The 20476-nt window shown below is 39.5% G+C and overlaps 1 protein-coding gene across 5 annotated transcripts in view; it reads right to left on the reverse strand.

Annotated features, from left to right (window-relative positions):
* The window catches only part of si:dkey-220k22.1 (multiple epidermal growth factor-like domains protein 9), a 120140-nt gene that overhangs the window by 10964 nt on the left and 88700 nt on the right, over positions 1-20476 (reverse strand). For 4 of the 5 annotated variants that reach the window (XR_010800376.1, XR_010800377.1, XR_010800375.1 and 1 more), the window contains exons 4-5: positions 18998-19147; positions 2705-2974 (exon numbers count right to left, since the gene is read on the reverse strand). Coding sequence is in view for 2 of the 5 variants with exons in the window: in XM_066660723.1 (XP_066516820.1) it covers positions 2705-2974; positions 18998-19147 (420 nt within the window). In the remaining 3 variants the exon portion in view is untranslated. The remainder of the gene's footprint in view (positions 1-2704; positions 2975-18997; positions 19148-20476) is intronic. The other variant, XM_066660724.1, reaches the window with a different exon arrangement.

Here is a 20476-nt window from a genome sequence, read left to right on the forward strand (position 1 = left end):
TTCAAAATCTACAGTTTGTCACAATCATATTTAGGAGAAATAGCAGGTCATGGCTAAACTTATCTAAATGTAAACCCTGGTAAACTGTACATGAGAAGGAGTTTGGCTTTCTCATTGTGTTAAAGCAGTCATCAAAATCACTGTGTATGAGAGTTCTGTAATGGTGTTTGCAAAAGATTATGAACAGCTCTCACTGTTACCAGTGTATGAATGAGTATATGTGAGATTAAACTTCACATTTCTCAGTTTATACAAAAACCAACCCACAAAACTATCAGAAAAACATTTCACTTGCGTAAACCGAATGGATACCAGTGTTTAAAGCACTCTATGTTCTCCCTCTCCTTTCCCCTCAGACTCTCCATCTCTGTTTCCTTTCTCTTCTCCTGGAGCGCTCTCACGGCTTGGCAGCTCATGTTTTGATGTTGATGGAAATTAGAGGCTGGCTTGTGTACAGTATCCCCTGTTGTTCAACTGGACTTAATAGCTTAGAGTGGAGAGCACTTCAGAACTGTCCACTTGAACAGAGAATCCTTCTGTGCTCTGACAAGATTTTAAAGCAGCAGTAGTCATCAGGGTCAGCTCGGTCCATGGGGCCTTCAATGTGAGCATCAAACGCTTGCTTAAAAGTCATCTGCATAAATCTGAATAAATGCACATAAATCTGCATCTGTGGCTGACAGCCAGTGTCCAAGCAACTGATCTCCATACACTATTGAACCTGACTTCATCATATGGGTAGAGTACTGCTGCTCCGCTCTCCTCTCCGGGAACTAGCGTCAGCACACTGGCACATTCTTATCAAGGCAAAACAGTTTTACTGGTGTCCACATATTCCACACTAATTTGGAGGACATACAAAAACACATCAGCGGAACATGATCAATGCTCAGAAGGTGATGATTCAACTGCATGGACTCTAGTGTTAAATTACATTAAACACCAAACAGCCAAAATAATAAAGCCACCTCCTTGTTTCTATATTCACTGTTCATTTTATCAGCTCCACTGCAGAATATCTGATTATGCTACTGAATATAACAATGAGTATGTACCCATTTAACTGCATCTGAACTGCACTTTTGTGCAGTGTAAGAGTGAAAATATATATAAATCAAATGTTCAAATAATCTTTTTAGATTTTGCAGAGCAGAACTTTGATCTGTGCACATTAACTGAAAGGATCTGAATGTTTACAGGCTTCAAAGTCAGTGTAGGAACCCTACTGTTGGTTCTAACAATACAGTGCCAACAGTTTAACTGCATCACTTTGGTGCTACGTGAGGTAATTTTATTCCTTCTGTCATTTCAGCACTTAATGTATTGAAATAATAGAAATTCATATCGTGAGAGTGTCCTATCGTCGTGAACAATAAACACATGATTTGCTCTTTGACCCCATTAATCATTGAACTGTTCTAAAAAAAAAGCAAAAAGAAAAAAAGGACCTCCTGATCCAGTGAATGTTATGCTAAATAAGGGTAATCGTATTAGATTGTTTACGGGTTGGAGATTTACACTCCAAAGCTCTGCCAATTCATTCTCCCACTGGACTGAGGTCACACGAGTTAGCCAAAATTAAAAATTTCAGCACCGGCCTCTGGACAGCTACATTTCAGTACCCTTCCCCCCGCCTAACTGGCTCCTTTAACGCAAGCACCTTTTTCCTGCGTATTTACTGATGCACGAGAACCAGTTCATCACGTGGGAAATTAGCAGGAGAACTCATGTTTGAACAAAAGAAGATATGTTACTAGGAAATAACTGTAATTTAACATTATGGTGGCTTGCTGTAGTCTCAAGATTACCTTAATTTAACGTAGTAGTCCCAGAAGGCTGCATGGTGTGTTGTGGTGAACTAAAGAGTGCTCAGAGTAATAAAGAGCCTGCATGCATCAAGGCAAATTTCCAGCGCTGGTGTGTCTCATTTATGGACGCGGCATGGTGCGGACGGTGTGCAATGGGCTTTATGTTACATTGTAAATTGACTATTTTAATCTCTCTTCTCTCCTTTCCACGTATCTGTCATTTCAAATTAAAAGCCCTCTGCAGAGTTTTGTAATTGCAATTTCATTACGTTTCATAAAATTCGGAAGCACCGGCGGCAATAATTCTGCAGAGGCAGGCTGCTGCTTCTCTTAAATATATGCAGCGGAAACACAGTGCGACTCTTTAGTTTAAAAGTTGTGTTTATACAGATTTGTTCTGCAGCACTAAACTACACAATAACTTACATTATTTTGCCTATGTTTCTACAGAAAGGGCAAGGCAAGTTTATTTATAGCACCTTTCAAACAAGGGCAATTCAAAGTGCTTTATGGAGTCAAAAGAAACAGTCCAAAGCTGTTGAAGTGAGCAAAATGTCTCTTTTTCTGTTTTTCTCTCTCTATATCCATGTGTGTGTTTATAAAGCAGAAGTGCAGCACGTCCAGCAATAAATAAAACTTGTTTTTTTTTACTGTTCAGTTTTCAGATTCTGTTACGAGAGAATTCGCCCAGAAAAAAGAAAATAACTTAATTCTGTTAAGATTTGATTAGAAAAGCCTAACTTTAACCTCTGATTCCACTCGTCCAGTATGATCAGCCTCCAGGTACAACACGTTGTATACTTTCTGAATGTGAAGGGCAGGAAGCAAACAAACAAAACAAAAAATAAAAATAAGAAACACCAAACAGGGGTGGGAGTGTGTAAAAAGCTTCTCACCTATAGGAGTGCAGTTTCGGGTAAGCGCATCCCCTGTGAAACCTTCTGCACAGCGTTCACAGTTCACTCCTGAGGTGTTGTACCAGCAGCTCAGACAGTGGCCTGTATCTGGGTGGCAAATACGAGGTCCAGTGCTCGGTTCTTCATTTCCACTGCAGTTACATGGCACACAGATACTGTCGGCGTTGTAGAAACCATCGCAACACTGCTCACAGTTTGGACCCTTGTATTCTGGCTTACACTTGTCACATACTGGCTGACCTGCTGAGTCTGAAAGCAAGCGCATACACACACACATTTCAAGATTATAAACATTGATAATCTTCTGTGATTAATAAAGTGCATGAACATTTCTTACACATTGGCTGCCACAAGATGCATTCCTGATTTACCCGATTTACCACTGAGCCACTAGATGGCAGGGCAATGATAATAACAGCAGCAAAATCCACAGGGAATAGGGTTTATCTGCTTTCCCCTAAAGAGCTCAACATTACATTTGATTTTAAACTTTTACTTTCACTGCAACAATATTCCAAGCACCTTATTCAACTTGTTGCCAGACGTCTTGGGGTAACAAACACTCAATCATTAACCATCTGAATGTCTCCAAATATTCTTTCAGAGATACTTGTCTCAATATTTAGTCAACTTTACATGTGTTACAGCCCCCTGCATCTGCTGCAGCATTTGAGGAATGGGATATTCTAATCAGAAGCTGGTAAAACAGCAGCACCACTGCGCAAATATATGGAGGTTTTTACATATTTAAAGATAAAATGCAATTTAAAACATTGTTTAGCCATAAAACTAAAACTGAGCTACAAGCTCACGGAAATCTAGTTTGTTGACTTTTCATCCATGTTTGATTATAGGTGTCATTTCTGCTTGGTTTAGACTGGGGTCAAAACACAAATCAGCCCATACTACCATCTTTATCTTTTGCTGCATATGAACAGGGTTCATGAGCCACAAACACAAGCTAGATGAAAACTGGATCTAGATCCAACTTGACTGTTCACAAATTCAGTCCTAAATGGAAGATATTAATCAAGAAACACATGGAAACATTAATGTTCTGACAGAATCTAATGATTTTGTGTATATGGTTACTACACCAAACTAGACCTCCTTCAAAATCAAAAGACATTTTTTATTAATCTTCTTGCTTCGCAAGGCAATAGGTGAATCCTTTATTAAATCAGTAATTTAGGAATTAGTGAAGTCATTTTAAAGACCTAATGTCAATTTCTAGCTCCAATCTTTTTTCCCCCATCACAGACGACCAGGAAAAAAAGCCACTTCTCTAAGCTTCTGGAGGTTCTTCCATCTGTCCCTGAAGTAACAGGGAGGGATTTTCGGCACCAATCTTCAGAGGGACTGATAACCGTGAAAGTTATAACAGGATTGCTGCTCAATCAATTATAGCCAACTTTACCAGCCAGGGGCTTCTGTCAGATAAAACACACACACTGATAGTGTGAAACACAACGTTAACCTGAATTCAGCAGGAAGTTGCAGTAGACTGAATATTAAAACATCGCAAACACGGTTCTGAGAAAGAGACCGTTTCAGGAAAGAGACTTGAAAAGATGCCAGGCCACAGGAAAGGAATCAATTTTACGACCTGTTCTGCTGAAACAAGATGAAGTAGAAAAGCTGGGTTGGGAAAACAAGACGGAAAACGGTATAAATGAGAATTTATAGGGCCTAGGCAAGGTGGAGGGTGAGAATGATGCTTCTTGTTATAACTGCACACAACTATAATCAACAAAGCAATAAACAGTCCTGTCATAGTAGTTAGTGCAGTAGTCTATCTGAAAGTCTATTTTGCACAATCTGGCTGCACTAAGCCTCAGATCTGGCAGCATATGTTGGGTTATTGGAGTTCAGCTCAGCACACCCTCACAACACTTTGTCTGAGAGCAAAGTCCAGCGACTCGAGCTGGAGGTACAGAAAAGATTGAAATGTATCGAAATAAGGTTCTGCACCGTTTAGAAGTAAACTGAGTTAACTGAGTCTCAAAGGTTTTTTGAAAACACTCCAAAGTGGAGACGTCGAAATTACTGACGTCATACAGTATGTCTGCCTCTGGCTGAAATTCTAATAGCTCATGAAGTCATTAAACCACAATGTATGCATGCAGATAACACTAGATTACAGTTTCCCACAAATGAATACATATAAATTATTGTGGTATTAGAAACATATAATGCAGTAATGTCATGACTTGTGTAGTGCACTACGTAGGGTTTAAGGAGTGATTTGGGATTATATCTCTTCCTCTCATGCTTTGTGGTGTTTTGGTGTTCTACTATGGCCTTCTACTGGACTGATAAGATAATGCCACAGTTTTCGTATTCATCTGGATGGGGATATTTAAAAAACAGTGAGAGAAAGGATACATTGGGGGAAAATTTCCATTTTTAAAAATGTCTGGATCCATGTGGACAGGGCCTTTGTCAAACACAACAGAAACCTGACAGACCAGGCTCGTCATCATTTTGAAATAGTTTTATTTAGAGTTAAGTTCCACGTATTGTAAATACTGTGCTATATGGTATTACTGCAATACTGCCCAGTAATATTTGTCTCATGCACAGTCAGACACAGTACAACTAGCAGTAAACAACATGAAATTCACATGAAAAGAGAATGAAGTCAAAGATAGAATCAATAAGAAAAAGATATAAATTGTTAAAAAATAGGAAAATATATATGCAGAGAGAGATTAGTACAATATAAGGGAAGTGTGCAAAAAATGGCAAATAACAGTATGGTAAACAGGAGTGTGCTATACAGAGATTAACTGTAACATGTAAAGTGCATGTGCGACATGTGTAACAGTGCTCATTAAAGACACCATGCTCATTTCCTGTCTGTTTTAAGAGATACAACACAAAATAGCTTTAAAGACATTAAAAAACATGAGTGCAGTTAAAACTTTACCGTGTTCATTCATTATTAAAGTGTTAATTCTGACAGTCCTAGTATTAATATGAATAATTCACCTGGGAAAGTGAGTGTGCTGCACCTTTAAAACCCATTTAGGTACAAAATTAGCCAGAAACGCCACATACATCTGTGGAGCTTAACGCCAATGTGGTACCTCTGAGGGTACATTAATGTCACCTGATGAACAGAAACGTATCTGTACAGCAGCTCTGTTTGGATGTGTTTCATATGTAAAGAAGTTAATGAGTGTAGAAACATGGTAAGACTTTCCAATAAACTCAGCGCAGATGGACAGAGTCCAACAGCCGCAATATTTACTCAGTCATTGCAACACTCCTTCAGTACACCCAGGCGTACAGTTTCTGACAGAATCTAAAAAGCAGACTTCAAAAGCAGTGGACCTGAGGGACTTCCTTTGCTGAGGAAACCAATTTTCTGCATCCTCATTTCAGGTAAGTATTACACTAATGACCACCATTAGACCCTCACAGGTACTGTGCAGCACATTTAAATAATCCTCAATGTAGAAAGCCTGGAGCAGCTGAATATAACAACACACACAAACACTGAATTTACCAAATGTAAACACTGTGGAAAATTCTGGTTTACATCACAGCGACTCTAATGTGAAATGCTTAATCATATCAGATAACGAACCGCTTACACATAAAAACACACCTAAACACTCCTAACTTATTGTACAGTCAGTGTTTCCCTCAAGTGTGTGTGTGTGTGTGTGTGTGTAAAGCAAAATTGGAGTGTCCAATAATTTTGTATATACAGGTGCACTTGGAAGTTCTACAACTACAGTCTGTAGTCCACCAGTTTCCTCTCTCAAGGACCACCATAGAGCAGGTATGGACTGGGTGATGGATCGTTCTCAGCACTGCAGTGACACTGATGCGTTTGTGGTGTGTTAGTGTGTGTTGTTCTGGTACAGTATGAATGGATCATACACAGCAGGGCTGCTGTAGTTCTGCATATAGGTTCTTCATTTGTCAGGCACATTTAAACAATCCTAGCTCTTCCCTGTACAAACAGGTATGCAGAAGGCATATGCTCTGTGTACCTTTCATTATTTGGTTTTCCACTTGTAATCCAGCAAAAGAAAAATGCAGAATTACTGATTTCCCAATCTTGAATTATATAAAGAAAGGTACACACACCTGTGTGTGAATCTCAGACAAAGCAAAATGAACACAGCTTGAGTCGCCCAGAGGTCTGTGTACCTTTCTTTATATCATTCAACAGGGGGGAATGGATTGTTTTCTGTTGTTTTATTGCAGGATTAGAAAGGAACACCAGATGATGAAAGGTAAATGCACAACACTCAAGTGGGTGTTATAACACTTGAGTGAAACCAAAACAAAGACTCTGTAATTTCTCTCTAATTAAACCTCATGGTCCCTACACTGTCTGTGTGTAAAAGGGGACCAGTTACACTGTTAATTAGACTTGCTTTCCTTTCCAGCGTTTACAAGAAACACTCAGATCCAAACGTGTAATGCACTTACAGCGCACTTCTAGAATGAACACTAATGAACACTTATTTTCCAGAAACACAAAGCTTGATCTCTACATCTCCTTGTGTTTATCAGCACTGTTTGAGCTAAGACAGGGAGTGTCAATATTGGCTCTGCACTGTAGGGCCAAACCCCCTATAGCAAGCTTTGCTTTAGCTACACTAGGTAAACAGCAGTGCTTTCTGTAAAATTAATGATCTTGTATTCTCTGAATCAGTCAATATGCTGACGTATAGCTGAAGAATTTTCAGAATTACATGTTAGTCACTGCTGAAAGACCGTGAAAGAGGTAGGAAGTGGTAAGCTGCTATAAATAAAACAAAAAAGCCCAACTACAGCTTTAGATGTAATAAGTCTCCTCTGTAGAGCTTTCACAGACAAAAAAGTATAAAAAAAAAAAAATGGCAATCCCCAATATAATTAATGAATTATGTACACTTCGGGGCATCATCCACTCGTCCACTCATACCTATGAAGAGTTTCGCGTATCCCAATGACCGACGTGTTTCTGGATTGTGGGAGAAAACCACACAGACACAGGGAGAACACAACAAACTCCTCACAGACACCTGAACTGAGGAACAAATCCAGAACCTTGAGACACTGGAGCTGTGTAGCAGCTAGTCTGCACCAAAGTGACACCCCCTCATCCTTTTTCATGAATCATGTGTTTAGAAAAAACAGACAAATCACACATGACCCATGACCCATTTATCCATGTCACATTTGAGCTCCATTCATCTGTGTCAGTTGGTAGACAGGAGCTTGGGCTGGGTCTCAAATAGCACCATATATATGCACATATAGCACCATATAGCACACTTATAACAAGTAAAAAAATATTTTTGATGTACGAAGCACTACGTGAGTGCAGAAAACTTTATTTTATGACAGACACTGTGCCCTACGGAAGGTGTAGAGAGACATTGGGAATTCTGCGTGTGAAAACATTTGTCACAGATCATTCACACTATTTTTCGAAATTTTTAATTAAACTTTAAGCAATACCTGAGAAATAATTTAGCCAGTTGCTGCGATAAAGCATCCTTCAAGAATCTCTTATACTCCCAGAGTGTAGGGACAGCAGAATCAGATTATTTACTCTGTAAACAGCGTGAAAAAAATGAGACACATATATATGGCTTGTGTCTGGAGTCTCTTACACACTAAAACAACATGAATTACTGACACTTGTATGTGTGTATGAATATCTTGCTCTGAATCAGTCATAAGCAGAGAAATGCATTCGAGTTTGACATGCTCACAGTTTTCCAGTAAAAAAGGCTAATATGGCTAACAGAATATAATGGCCTGTTTCCCCTCTTTATGCAACACAGTGCAATCCTTTACCCCCCTGACACACAAATAGGCAGAAGTCTTCTTTGCTTCTGAGTGGTTTAGGACTCTCTCTAGCGCAAGAAGTGGAGCTGTGTATGAGATTAATGTATCCGTCTTTCCCATCATTTTACAGCAGTGCTGGGCTCTGAAATCAGACAATATGAGTGTAACCCATGGATCAACACAGAAGATAAATGAAATGTTGATATTATTCATTGTGTAACTATGCAACTACATATCACCAGTGTCACAACTGCTTTGAATACTGTATCAAAGTACAACAGCAACAGAACAAAATTTACAGGAAAAGCTCTAGGTAAACTCTTTCGCTCAATTACCTTACAAACACACTTTCAATCATATCGTTTATGACCGCAAAAGCTGCCAGCGTATGATATTCAAACACACAAAGACAAATACACCTCGCTGTTGCTAGTTTCCTTTCACACTCACCTCCCACATTTCCTTTCTTCCATCCTAGTGCTAGTCCTCCACTCTTTCACCCAGCAGTACACACCAAGTGAGGAGCAGAAATGACATAGGCGAAAAGTGAAGAATGAATGAACTACTCTGTGACACTGCAGTGAAAGGGACTTCTCTGCAATTAACATGTCTGACACTGCACAACAGGAGCCACACAGAGGTGACCCCTATGAGGCCGAGCTGGAAGCAAATGAAGCCGGAATATTCAAATCAAATATGCCAGAGTTTTCACAGGGGAACTCCCCTTTAAACAGTGCCGAAAGGAACAGAGGCTCTATTCAGCTGCAGCTACATCACAGAGCCCAGACTATTACAGAAATGAAGAACTGACTGAATGAACGGCTGCCCTCTCACTGGAGATCACCAAGATTTCCTTCAAGTTCTCTCCAGGGAAACAGCTCCTTCCTCTCTTTTGAGTTTCTTCTTCACAAACACTGCTTTTTCTTTCATGATTCAGCTTCTGTTACAATTCTGAGTCCAGTCCACACCAAGAGAATAGATCAGTCATTTTTCAGTGGTGTATCTATGAAAAACCACATACTGTACCTCTACAGTATCTCCACTAGTATAAATGTCCTTCTGTCCAGTGGTGCTTTGGTTGACATCCATGTTGAGACACTGAGATCCATTCAAATCACACAATCCCACATGCAAATTTTTTAAACCAGTGATGATCTATATATGGGCTCCCTAAATCCAACCTTTTATCATGCTCTGCGTCTGTTTCTTGTGGTCCAATTACAAGTCATTTTACTATTTCCATGACAACAATGACCTCACTCAGCAGATTAAAAGATTATCATCTTCAACATTTCCTGGTTAGACACAGAATAAAAGACATGGAACTCTTAAGTGAGAGGGCAGTTGTTCATTTAAAGGTGATGCTTACCACAAACAAACAAACAAAACCCTTTTTATAAAATTCAGAGAACTTTTCTTCCTCACGTTTGCTAGTTCTCCATTTTGTTTGTGTGCTGGAAATATCTCTGCCATTGGCACACGGCCCTGGCTCAGTAAATGTGATAAAAAATGGGTCCTTCTCCAAAAGAACTCACTGAATCACAGTTTATACGTGGCACCTGGAGGTGTGTGAATGGTGAAAAGACCTCTGAATGTTCAAAAGCATGAAAAGTGATGAGAATGTTGCTCTATTCCTGTGACTGCGACACTACCTGCTGGGCCACTCTGCCTCCTGTGGCCATTCAAAGAGTGAATAAAAACTTACAGTTAAACTTCGGTTAAACTTTAAAGTAAATCTTCAACCATGAACAAGGTTCAGTCGGCTTCTTACTCAAATATACTGTTCCACCTCAGATGTGGAGCTTTTGAATGAACACAAACAAGGGGGAGTTTATTTTGGTTTGTGAACAGTAGTTCCACAGAGTCACCTAAACTGCCTTTAAGGACGAAAGGCCTGAAAAATTATGGGTTCAATTGTCTCTTGCATTTGACCTCTCTGGACCTTCATTGCTGTGGAGGTGTGGTTAGTGAAAATCATATTCATACTAGAGTTCTTAAATGTTGTGTTAATTCATGTAAATCCTCCAAATAACTATATTTAGGGTTCAAATATGTGAATGAACATAGAATCTCTGCATGTGTGTGATAACTATGTTTTAACAGATAGTGGCTTCAAACTAATCTGGCATTTGTATGTTCAGGTTTCAAGACTTCTGTAAAAGTGTCTAACTGCAGCTGGCCAAACTCCAGCTGTATTCTCCTCCGTTAAATGTTCCATTTTTGTTCTCGTAAATCAGCAGAATAAGGGCTGTTGTTTTGGATGGCCTCGACTAATCTGAGGATGGGCTGAAACTTTAATTTCACTTCTGTGGGTTGACAAGTATAGACTGCATCTTAAGATGTGTCAGCCTTAGCCTGGTTGGGTTATTCAAAAACCACAGTAGACACAAACAGGAAACGCTCTTCTGCTTTGCACTAAGGAACAATAACGATCACCATAATATTAATATACTGGTGATTTCTGGTGCTCATATTTTTGTTGTTGATGAGCAGGCTGATAAACTCTTTGGATAGCAACATGACGAGGTTTAATGGTGATTGAAGAGAGTAAAACCTCACACTTATGAATATTTATAAAAATAAAATGTGATTTTGAATAGCTGATATAAAAACTAGGGTTATTGGGTTATTCATATGAATTTAATACTGAAAGGAGATTTTAGGAGGTTTTTTAGTTGTGTCACTGATAAAAGGTTTGACACAATCACAGCACTTGTCCAGTTATTACAGTGCAGATGGGCAGGTAAAATAAAGTCTCGAGTATTTAGAAAGCTCCCAAAGTACATGTGTCTAGTGCATAATTAAGGGCTGCGTTTCTCCTCCCATTGACCTTGTTAATCTGAGGTCATGACCATAGCCTGACACAATACAGCTTTTTTCCTCCTGAATGTGCTGCAGCAAGAATAAGGGATGCCTTAAAGCAACTCTACACGTTTTACCTAAAAATTAATTCATTCATTATCTGTAACCGCTTATCCGATTCAGGGTCATGGTGGGTCCAGAGCCTATCTGGAATCATTGGGCGCAAGGTGGGAATACACCCTGGAGGGGGCGCCAGTCCTTCACAGGGCAACACAGACACACACTCACTCACACACTCACACCTACGGACACTTTTGAGTCGCCAATCCACCTACCAACGTATGTTTTTGGACTGTGGGAGGAAACCGGAGCACCCGAAGGAAACCCTCACGGACACGGGGAGAACACACCAACTCCTCACAGACAGTCACATCGGAGCAGGAATCGAACCCACATCCTCCAGTTCTCTGGAGCTGTGTGACTGCTACCTAAAAATTATAGCTTCAAAATCAACCTGATGCTCCAGTGACTTTTAATAGGGCCTCTGTCTTTGCTACTCTGGGGTCAGTGCTGCAGAAACGGCACTATGTAACTTCTGGAGAAGGGCATAATACAAAAATACTGTATAATGTAAAAACACCAAAATTAACATAGTTAAAAAATTTGATTGCCTCAAGACAGAATGGTTTTAAATTTGAGTGTCAAAACATCCTTATAAAGTGTGATCTGATTATGATTTAGAGTTTTTTATGGAAGAAAAAAAAAGAAAACTATAAAATGGCTATCGAGAAACGAGCATTTATTGTGATTGATGTGAAAAGAATATTTATTCATAGGAGGCACTGGAGAGAGAGATTAGCAGAAACTCCAACATGTTAAATTGACAATAAGACTTAAAATAATTTTTTTTTAGTCCCACTTTAATTTAGGTGTCTTTAATAACTGTGTACTTTCACTTTAACAATTGTGACAGTAGTGCAAGCACTTCTTATGCAAATATACACATGTATGAAACTACAGCTTTTACTCATGCTATTACAGTATGAGTATTCTTGACCTTACAAGTTACTACATAAGTTACTACACTGTTACTTGTAATCACATGAGTAAAATATGAAGTCGTTTCCTGTGTGTATTTGCAGGGGTTGTACTTTCCTATCTTCAAAAATGGCTACACCACCAGAAGTTACACTGTGGTTAAAGCATTTTAGACAATATAAAATAAAGGCAAAAATACCAAGAGCTTTTTCTTAATACGCATCACCAAACTGTGAATAATGAACACCGCAATTAAAGGGAGGCACGTAACAATTAAAACAACAGTACAGAATGTGACTCAATTATAATTCATACTGACAGATGCGAAAGCTTTGTCTTTGACTGTCAATTCAATTAAACAAGTGTCTGTTGCAGTTTGAGAATGAGTGTATGGGCATAAAGAAGCCTTTGTCTCAAGTGCCCCAGAGACTTTTGATAAAAATTAAAAGTAAGAAGAACAACGTTAAACAGAAGCAATAAAATATAGTAGTGGATTAAAACAAAAGGAATGAGAACAATAGGAAGGACTGGTTACTATTACTTCAAGCCAAATGATCCCACATCAAGGAGACAATGCTCATTTCCAGGCAGTACATTATTTAGACATTACTACAAACCACAATGAATTATTCACACAAAACAAATCAAAGCCATTATGGGGCGCAAAGAGCTGATATGAAAAGTGCATGCTCCAAAAGATCTGCATAATAATGGCCAGAAAATTAACTGAATGTGACCGATACGAACACACAAATCACACACTTCCCTGGAGTTATTGTAACCACTCGGGATGAGTATGAGTAATGAATTAAAGAAACTGAACAGACACAAAACAAAGGCATGGGGAGCTGGTACAGATTTTTTCCACCTTTATGCTTTTTCTAAACATTTGAATAGACTCTCCATTTGAATTGTCCTGTAGAAAAAGAAAAAAGTGGATTTTGAAAGAGACTGAAGAAGTGTAAGAAGGGGTATTTTAAAATAAATGTTATTTTTTTAACTGTGAGTGGTGAGTTACAAGTCCATTCCATGAGGTGGGGGGAATAAAAAAAAAAAAACAAAATAAATAAATAAATAAATAAATGTGTGTGTGTAAAAGAAAAAACTCTCTCAGAATTTGTTACTGTCATATCTTGTATTCAATCATACTTTTGATTCAGCAACAACTTCAGCTGAGAAAATTAACAGCTGAGTAAAATCATGTTTATTACATTTCTCTCTCTTGCTTACCACTGGATTACACACTGAGTAAGATGGCGAGTCTAACTAGCCGTGTTATTAGGGTTAAACACTGCAGGGCTTTTCTGAATGTTGGAATGAAGAGAGGGTGCGTTGGTATCATTTAGGATGGGATGACCCACATTTTCCTGCTCCTTAGGGCCAAGAGAGGTCATTAAGAGACAAAGATGGCTGTGGGTGACTGACATTCCCTGGGTTGAGCAGGTCTGAAGAGTGCAGAGGCAGCAGCGATGGTGGTTAGATTTGGGAGGGGAGGGGGTGGGATGATTGGATCAAATCAGAGTTGCTTAATGAGCTGTGCAATGCTTTCGTTCTCTCTTTATAAATCTCTAATCCCTCAGTGTCCTGCACCACAGAGGCACGTCGCCAGGCTTCGCACGAGTCTTTCCTCTGAGTGAACAGACCTTCCACGTATGAGCACAAACATGAGTAAATTCCTTCCGAAATGCCACCTCGCTACGGCCAGACAGAAATACTAAATAATAAATGTGCTCATTTTCTCAGTGCTGGGATTCTGTTGTAGTGAAACAGATAACTCTCAGAAGTCAAGAGCTGCTTTCATACATTTCATTACTATTTATAAGAAATTGCAAATACAAAATTAATAATTCCCTAGAAAGTTTTAGACAGAATTTCAGATTTTTCCCATTTGTATTAATGTCAAGAAACAAAAAATTTTTTGAAAATACAGGGATTCACTTTTGTATTCAATAATATTTTTCGGCTTAGTTCAATGAGCTTCAAATAAAAAAACTAGACCATGCTTTACTGATCATAACCAGTGATAACCACACCTTTGCAGCTAGAAGTTCCAACGACGTGTTTTCCTTTCTATGTAGGATTAATCTTCATTCTATCAGCCTAACTATCTCAAAAAAGTAGTGCTGTGAACACAGCAGACCTCTGCGGAATTGCTGTGTCTGATCAATCTGTACCAGAGCAACACAAACACAACCACATCCATATCACTGCACAATTGGGCCATCCGAAAGCTGAGAAGATTTATTTATTTATTTATTTTTTTTTACACCACTGCCTGACACGTCTGGACACTCAGGAGACCACTATAGTGTGTTTTTATCTTTTGAAACAACAGATATGGTCTCATTGCAGCTTTAGAGATCTATAATGAGCATCCCAGAAGAACAAACACTGAGAGGAACAAAGACTTAGTGTGAAGCAGTCTTTGGTTGTCCACAGAGTGGAATCAAGGAGTCTACAGTGGACCATCCATAGAACAAAATGATTAATAGTTCTGATGAATATGAATCAAGATAAAATGTTACAAAAATATTAAATAATATTTACAAGCCCCTACAAAAACAGCACCATGTCCAAACGAATGGTGCAAGACATTTCAGGTCTAAACATGATTATGTTTGACAATTTTTAGCTTATTTTACAAATCCAAATTCTAGATAAGGTGGGACTGTATGTGATTTCCTAAGATAACACCAAGATGTGATTAATACACCTATGAATTAATTAATTAATTCATTAATATTCTGTAGGATGGCACGGCGGTGCAGCAGGTCAGTGTGTCAGTCACACAGGTCCAGGGTCCTGGGGTTGTGGGTACATGCCCTGCTCCAGGTGACTTTGAGGAGTTTGGTGTGTTCTCTGTGTTCGTGTGGGTTTCCTCTGTGTGCCCCGATGTCTTTCCAAGACTCACACATTGGTAGGTTGATTGGCTATTCAAAAGTGTCCATAGGTGTTAATGTGTGAGTATGTGTGTGAGGACTGGCGCCCCCTCCAGGGAATGTTCTTGCCTTGCACCCAATGATTCCGAGTAGGCTCCGGACCCACCACGACCTTGAACTGGATAAACGTTACAAACAATGAATGAGTTAATAATCTTTTGTAAACCCACGTTCCTGCTCAGGGTCACAGTGGGTCTGGAGCTTGACCAGAAACAGATCACACCCTGAATAGGGCTCCAGACCATTGTAATATATCACACACTCACACTGTCACTCACACTTCTGAACAGTTCACCTACAAACGAGTGTCTTTGGACTGTGGGAGAGAAATCGAGCAGAGTCTGGAGCTGTGTGACAGCAACAAAACCTGCAGTACTACCCTGATCCACATTAAGAAATTCCATTTTAAAATATTTAAATAAATGGCCGGCTTGCATGAATCTGCAACTGCTAATGAACCTGACTGGCCAGGTATAGTGCCATACAGGCTGGCCATTGTAAAATCTCTGCCTGGAACCTAAATCCAAAGTTGGGATTTGATGACTTCTGCATTTCAGGCACATTAGGTAAGATTTATTAACTTTTACAGCACTGTCCTGAAATTGAAGGGGGTATTATTTCCTGTCCAACTGCAAAAGTTACATAATGCAGTGTCTGCAGTGCTAAGCCTGGGAGCAGCGAGGACAGATACTCTATTCTCCTTATTACAGGTCAGGGAACCAATAAAATGATTAGTGTTACTTTGAATTTCTGCAACACTTCACTGCACTTAAACTGTCAGCAAAGGAGCGAGCCCTGATCCATTTTTACTGACACAGGGCCTGACATTCCCTGTGTGCTGCTTTCCTGCGATAAGCATTGAGTTTGAAAATGTTGAAAACCCCTGAGAGATTCCCATTTTATATCCATAAATGTGTGATCTGTAACTGACTGCTACAGTGTAGTCTCTGGTGGAATGGGCAAAGTCCCTTGTTTATCTTAGAATGGCCCTGCCCCCAAAGTCAGCCTCATTAATGAAGAGCAAAGGCCTGATGGGAAAAGAATTAATTTAACACTGGTGTGCTCCTCTGCACCTCATCAGCAATTTACGTTCACTACGAGATCAGGTCTGTCAGGAAAATGGCCTGCTGTCCTGTCAGCTCTGGAGATTAGCATCTCATTACCATATCCAATAACTCAGAGGTGCTGTTTCTACACAGTGGAGACATGCATCGTATCCATCAGTCTCTTTATGGTGGGGCCACACAAACGAACATATCTGGTTACAAAAACACCTGTTGATGGTTTTAAGGTCATTGGGTTTTGAAAATAAAAACTACGGTCATTCTGTTCCATGACATCAAATCTCAAAATCTCAAAATTATTAAGTGACAAATGACAAAAACACATGTCACCCTGTTCCCCGAAATCTTTCCTCTGAGATTTCCCCGAAAGATTTCCCCTGAGATTATGGCTTACCAACATTGAGCAAGGACAGACTGAGCAAGGGTGCCTTAGCAGACACCTGTTCATAAATCTGTAAACACATAGAGAATGTACTATGACAGGACATATGTAAAGCAACTTCCCTGAAGTGGAACAACATTATGAAAAACAGAGCGATTGAAATTCATCTCAGTACACATTACTGCTCGCTAACGGCTTAGTTACAGTGTTAATGTTTATACTGTAAACTACACAATATCACACATACAATATATACAATATACACCTCACTGCCCGCTAACAGCGAGTACAGCGTTAACCTTTCTACTGTAAACTATACACTAACCCACAGTACACCTCACTGTTTGCCAACAGCTTAATACAATGTTAATGGTTCTACTGTAAACTACACACTAACACAGTAATAATGTAGCATAAGAATCTACCACACAACCAAAGTGCAGAAAATTTAGTGTGTGCGTATAAACAGCAAAAATGAAACAATTATACAAAAAATAACCTTAAAGATTCACAGTAAATAACAAAACAAACACAGAATGGTTGCTGTGCTGAGTCATTATACAAATAAGTCAGAATATCATGTTATGGATGTTTTTTTATTGTTTAAAACAATGACGATATTATCGTGAATGATACAATATGGCACAGCCCTAAACTGTAAACGTCACTGCTTGCTAACAGCCTAATACAATGTTAATGTTTCTACTGAAAACTACACACTAACACACAGTACATCTCACTGCTCACTAACAGCTTAATACAGTATTCACATACATATATGTACTATACACACCTGATTTGTGGTCAGTTTTGTTCAACTATGATAGCGAGAATAAATATCTCCTTCAAAGCAAGGGACTAGAGACATATAGAAAGTCAGGAAAAGAAAAATAGAAAAACAGATTAACCAACACTTGCTATTGCTATAATAGTTCATTTTATTAAAAAAAAAAAAAAACACATGCATGCACACACACACACACACACACACACACACACACACACACACACCGCCAACTCTGAGATATGACTTCTGTCATCACTGATAGATTTACTTTACATTTGCATGTACTGACATAGTATTTATGTACTAACAGACTCATCAAAGAAAAGAAAAAAAGTGGCGTATTTAAGGTCATATTGACTCACTTACTCATTTACTCCATTTCATACTTCCCTCTGATATAAAAGTGAACAGTTTCACTATGACAGAGTGAGAATAAACACACACTGTATGGGTGTCTGCCCTCTCTCTGGCCTACAGTGTTTCCGCTCTCAGTCTCGAACTGAACAAAGCTGCTCCACACACACAGACACACACACCCCCACCCACACACACACAGCTGCTGCTGTCAGCACACCACACCCACACAGGTCTGTACCTCACCACAGCTGCTGTACACAGCCTCTGTCAGCAAACATACACATGCATACACACACACACACACACAAAGCAAGTGAAAAGATGAAGATAAAGTTTGTGCAAGGGAAATGGAGACAGTATAAAGAAAGACAGAACGAGAGAGAGTGTGAGCAGAGCTCTCACTTCCTTTCTCTAATATATATATATATATATATATATATATATATATATATTACACATTACATGTATAACTCCCAACTTACTTGCATATCTTCCAAAAGAAAATTTTACTACTAAGAATAATAATAGTAATAATAACAGCGAGAGGCAGATCACCTAGAATGAGAACCTAAACCATTCCCCTTCACTCCTGCCTTTTATATTTCATAAACAAACCATGAGGGGGCTCCTGTCCTCTGGTAGAAAATACGCTCTTGTCCGGCGTAGGTCGTTAAGGAGGGGGAGAGGTAAGATGTTGTAGTTTCAGATTCCTGAAAATGAACCTGTTTTTGAACCTAAGCCCCCTCCCATACCACTATCTCACTTCTGTTAGCGAGAATGGATGAGATAGTGCCAGATACAGACAAGTAATTGGGACCAGACGGTGGGGGGTGTCCCGTCTCAGCCTGGGTTCACTCAGCAGCCCTTCAGAACACAGAGTGGGTGGAATACAGCAGGCTAGGCTAAGCTAGGCTAAGCCAACATGAATGAGTAAAGGTTTAGCCAATGAGGCTGAGCTAACTTGAGAGTTTTAGGAACTTATCAAGAACACAGCTATGTGAGGATGTGATGGTTGAGGAACTACAGCTGGCTAGGCTAATGCAAATGATAGGAAACAAGTTTGCTGGCTAGGCTAGGCTAATTCAGATGCTTTTAGGGACTCACCGAGTGTGCAGCTGCCTGTGGAGGTGACGCTGGAACATGGGCAGGGTAGGCAGGCTTCGGTTAAGGCGGAACCGGGTACTCTGTAGAAGTTGTACTTGCACTCCCCACAGCTAGGACCTTTGGTGTTGCCCTGGCAGTTCAAACATATGCCTGGGAGAAAAGGGAGGGAGAGCAGAGAGAGAGAGAGAGAGAGAGAGAGAGAGAGAGAGTTGAGTAAACACTCCTCTGACTGACAGGACTTTGCTCCACTCAGGCTGTTCCAGAGCAGAGTTCATCAGCAACACAGCTGACAAAACAAACACCATGCAACCCAACAGAAAAAGGAAATTAAACCCAAAGCCAGCAACAAGTGTGAGCTCCACTGCATGGCAAAAAAACAAAAAAAAACAAACCCACACTAGGGATTGGCAATAGGACCCAGCATGCTGGCTGAAAGCATGAGCCATATGAGCCAGCCCCAAGCCCCAAATGCAGGACTGGGTGTAATAAGGGGTGTCACTAATGATTATATTTGGAATCCATTAAATCTACCAGGAATTTTGGTCATCAAACTAGAGTCTATGAGAGCTCTGAAAAAAGCCAAGCCATAACAATAAACCTGACTGAGCAATAACAATCAATGCATAACTTTTCAGTTTCCAACATACACACAGAACGATCACTGGATTAGGAGCAATTTGTAGTTCTACAATTACAGACAGAAATTAACCTGTTTCTCTGCATATATTCCAATCCCTATTTCACCCTGCTCTTCAGTGGTCAGGACCCCACAAAGCAGGTATGATTTGGGTGGTGGAACATTGACACTGAGGGGTTTGTGATGTGTAAGATACAGCAGGGCTGCTAGAGATCTGAAGCAGTGGAAATCCACAATGAAGTTTCCAAATTCCAAAAAAACATCTTACAATGCTAGTCTGTGCATTGCAAATATAGGTAAGTCATACAAAATTGGTGAAGGAAGTGTTCACCACTTGCCAAAGAGTTGATCAAGAGTGGCCAAATACTGTAACAAAAATGGAGGCTGTGCCAGATTTTCATTAAAAGCTCACTGATTTAGTCCTTTTCACTGCTCAGTTACACCCAGCCCTTTCACTAAAATGGTAAGCTGTAAATTAAGTTGTATGTGCACTTTACAAGTTTGTGTGTGTGTGTGTGTGTGTTTCTGTGATATGACTTATAGGCAGCACTTGGTTTTGGTTTGATAATGGATTTCAATTGGTCTAAAATGTTTACGAATCACTGATCTAACTATTTTCAGCTTTTCATCTGGATCACTGGTTTCCTAGGATTCGGTCTTTTCAGGAGTCGGTTTGTCTAATATTGTTGTCATTAAAAAAATCATGATCTGTATGTTTAAATGAACTTGTACAGTATATATGTTTATGGCTGTTGTTTAAAGAGTAGTACAGTTAGATTTGAGAAGAAAAATATGATTCTGTAAATTAGACCATTGAGTTAAGAAGTATTTCAGGACAGTAC

This window comes from Hoplias malabaricus, chromosome 2 (genome assembly GCF_029633855.1).
Source record: "Hoplias malabaricus isolate fHopMal1 chromosome 2, fHopMal1.hap1, whole genome shotgun sequence".
Taxonomy (NCBI): Eukaryota; Metazoa; Chordata; class Actinopteri; order Characiformes; family Erythrinidae; genus Hoplias; species Hoplias malabaricus.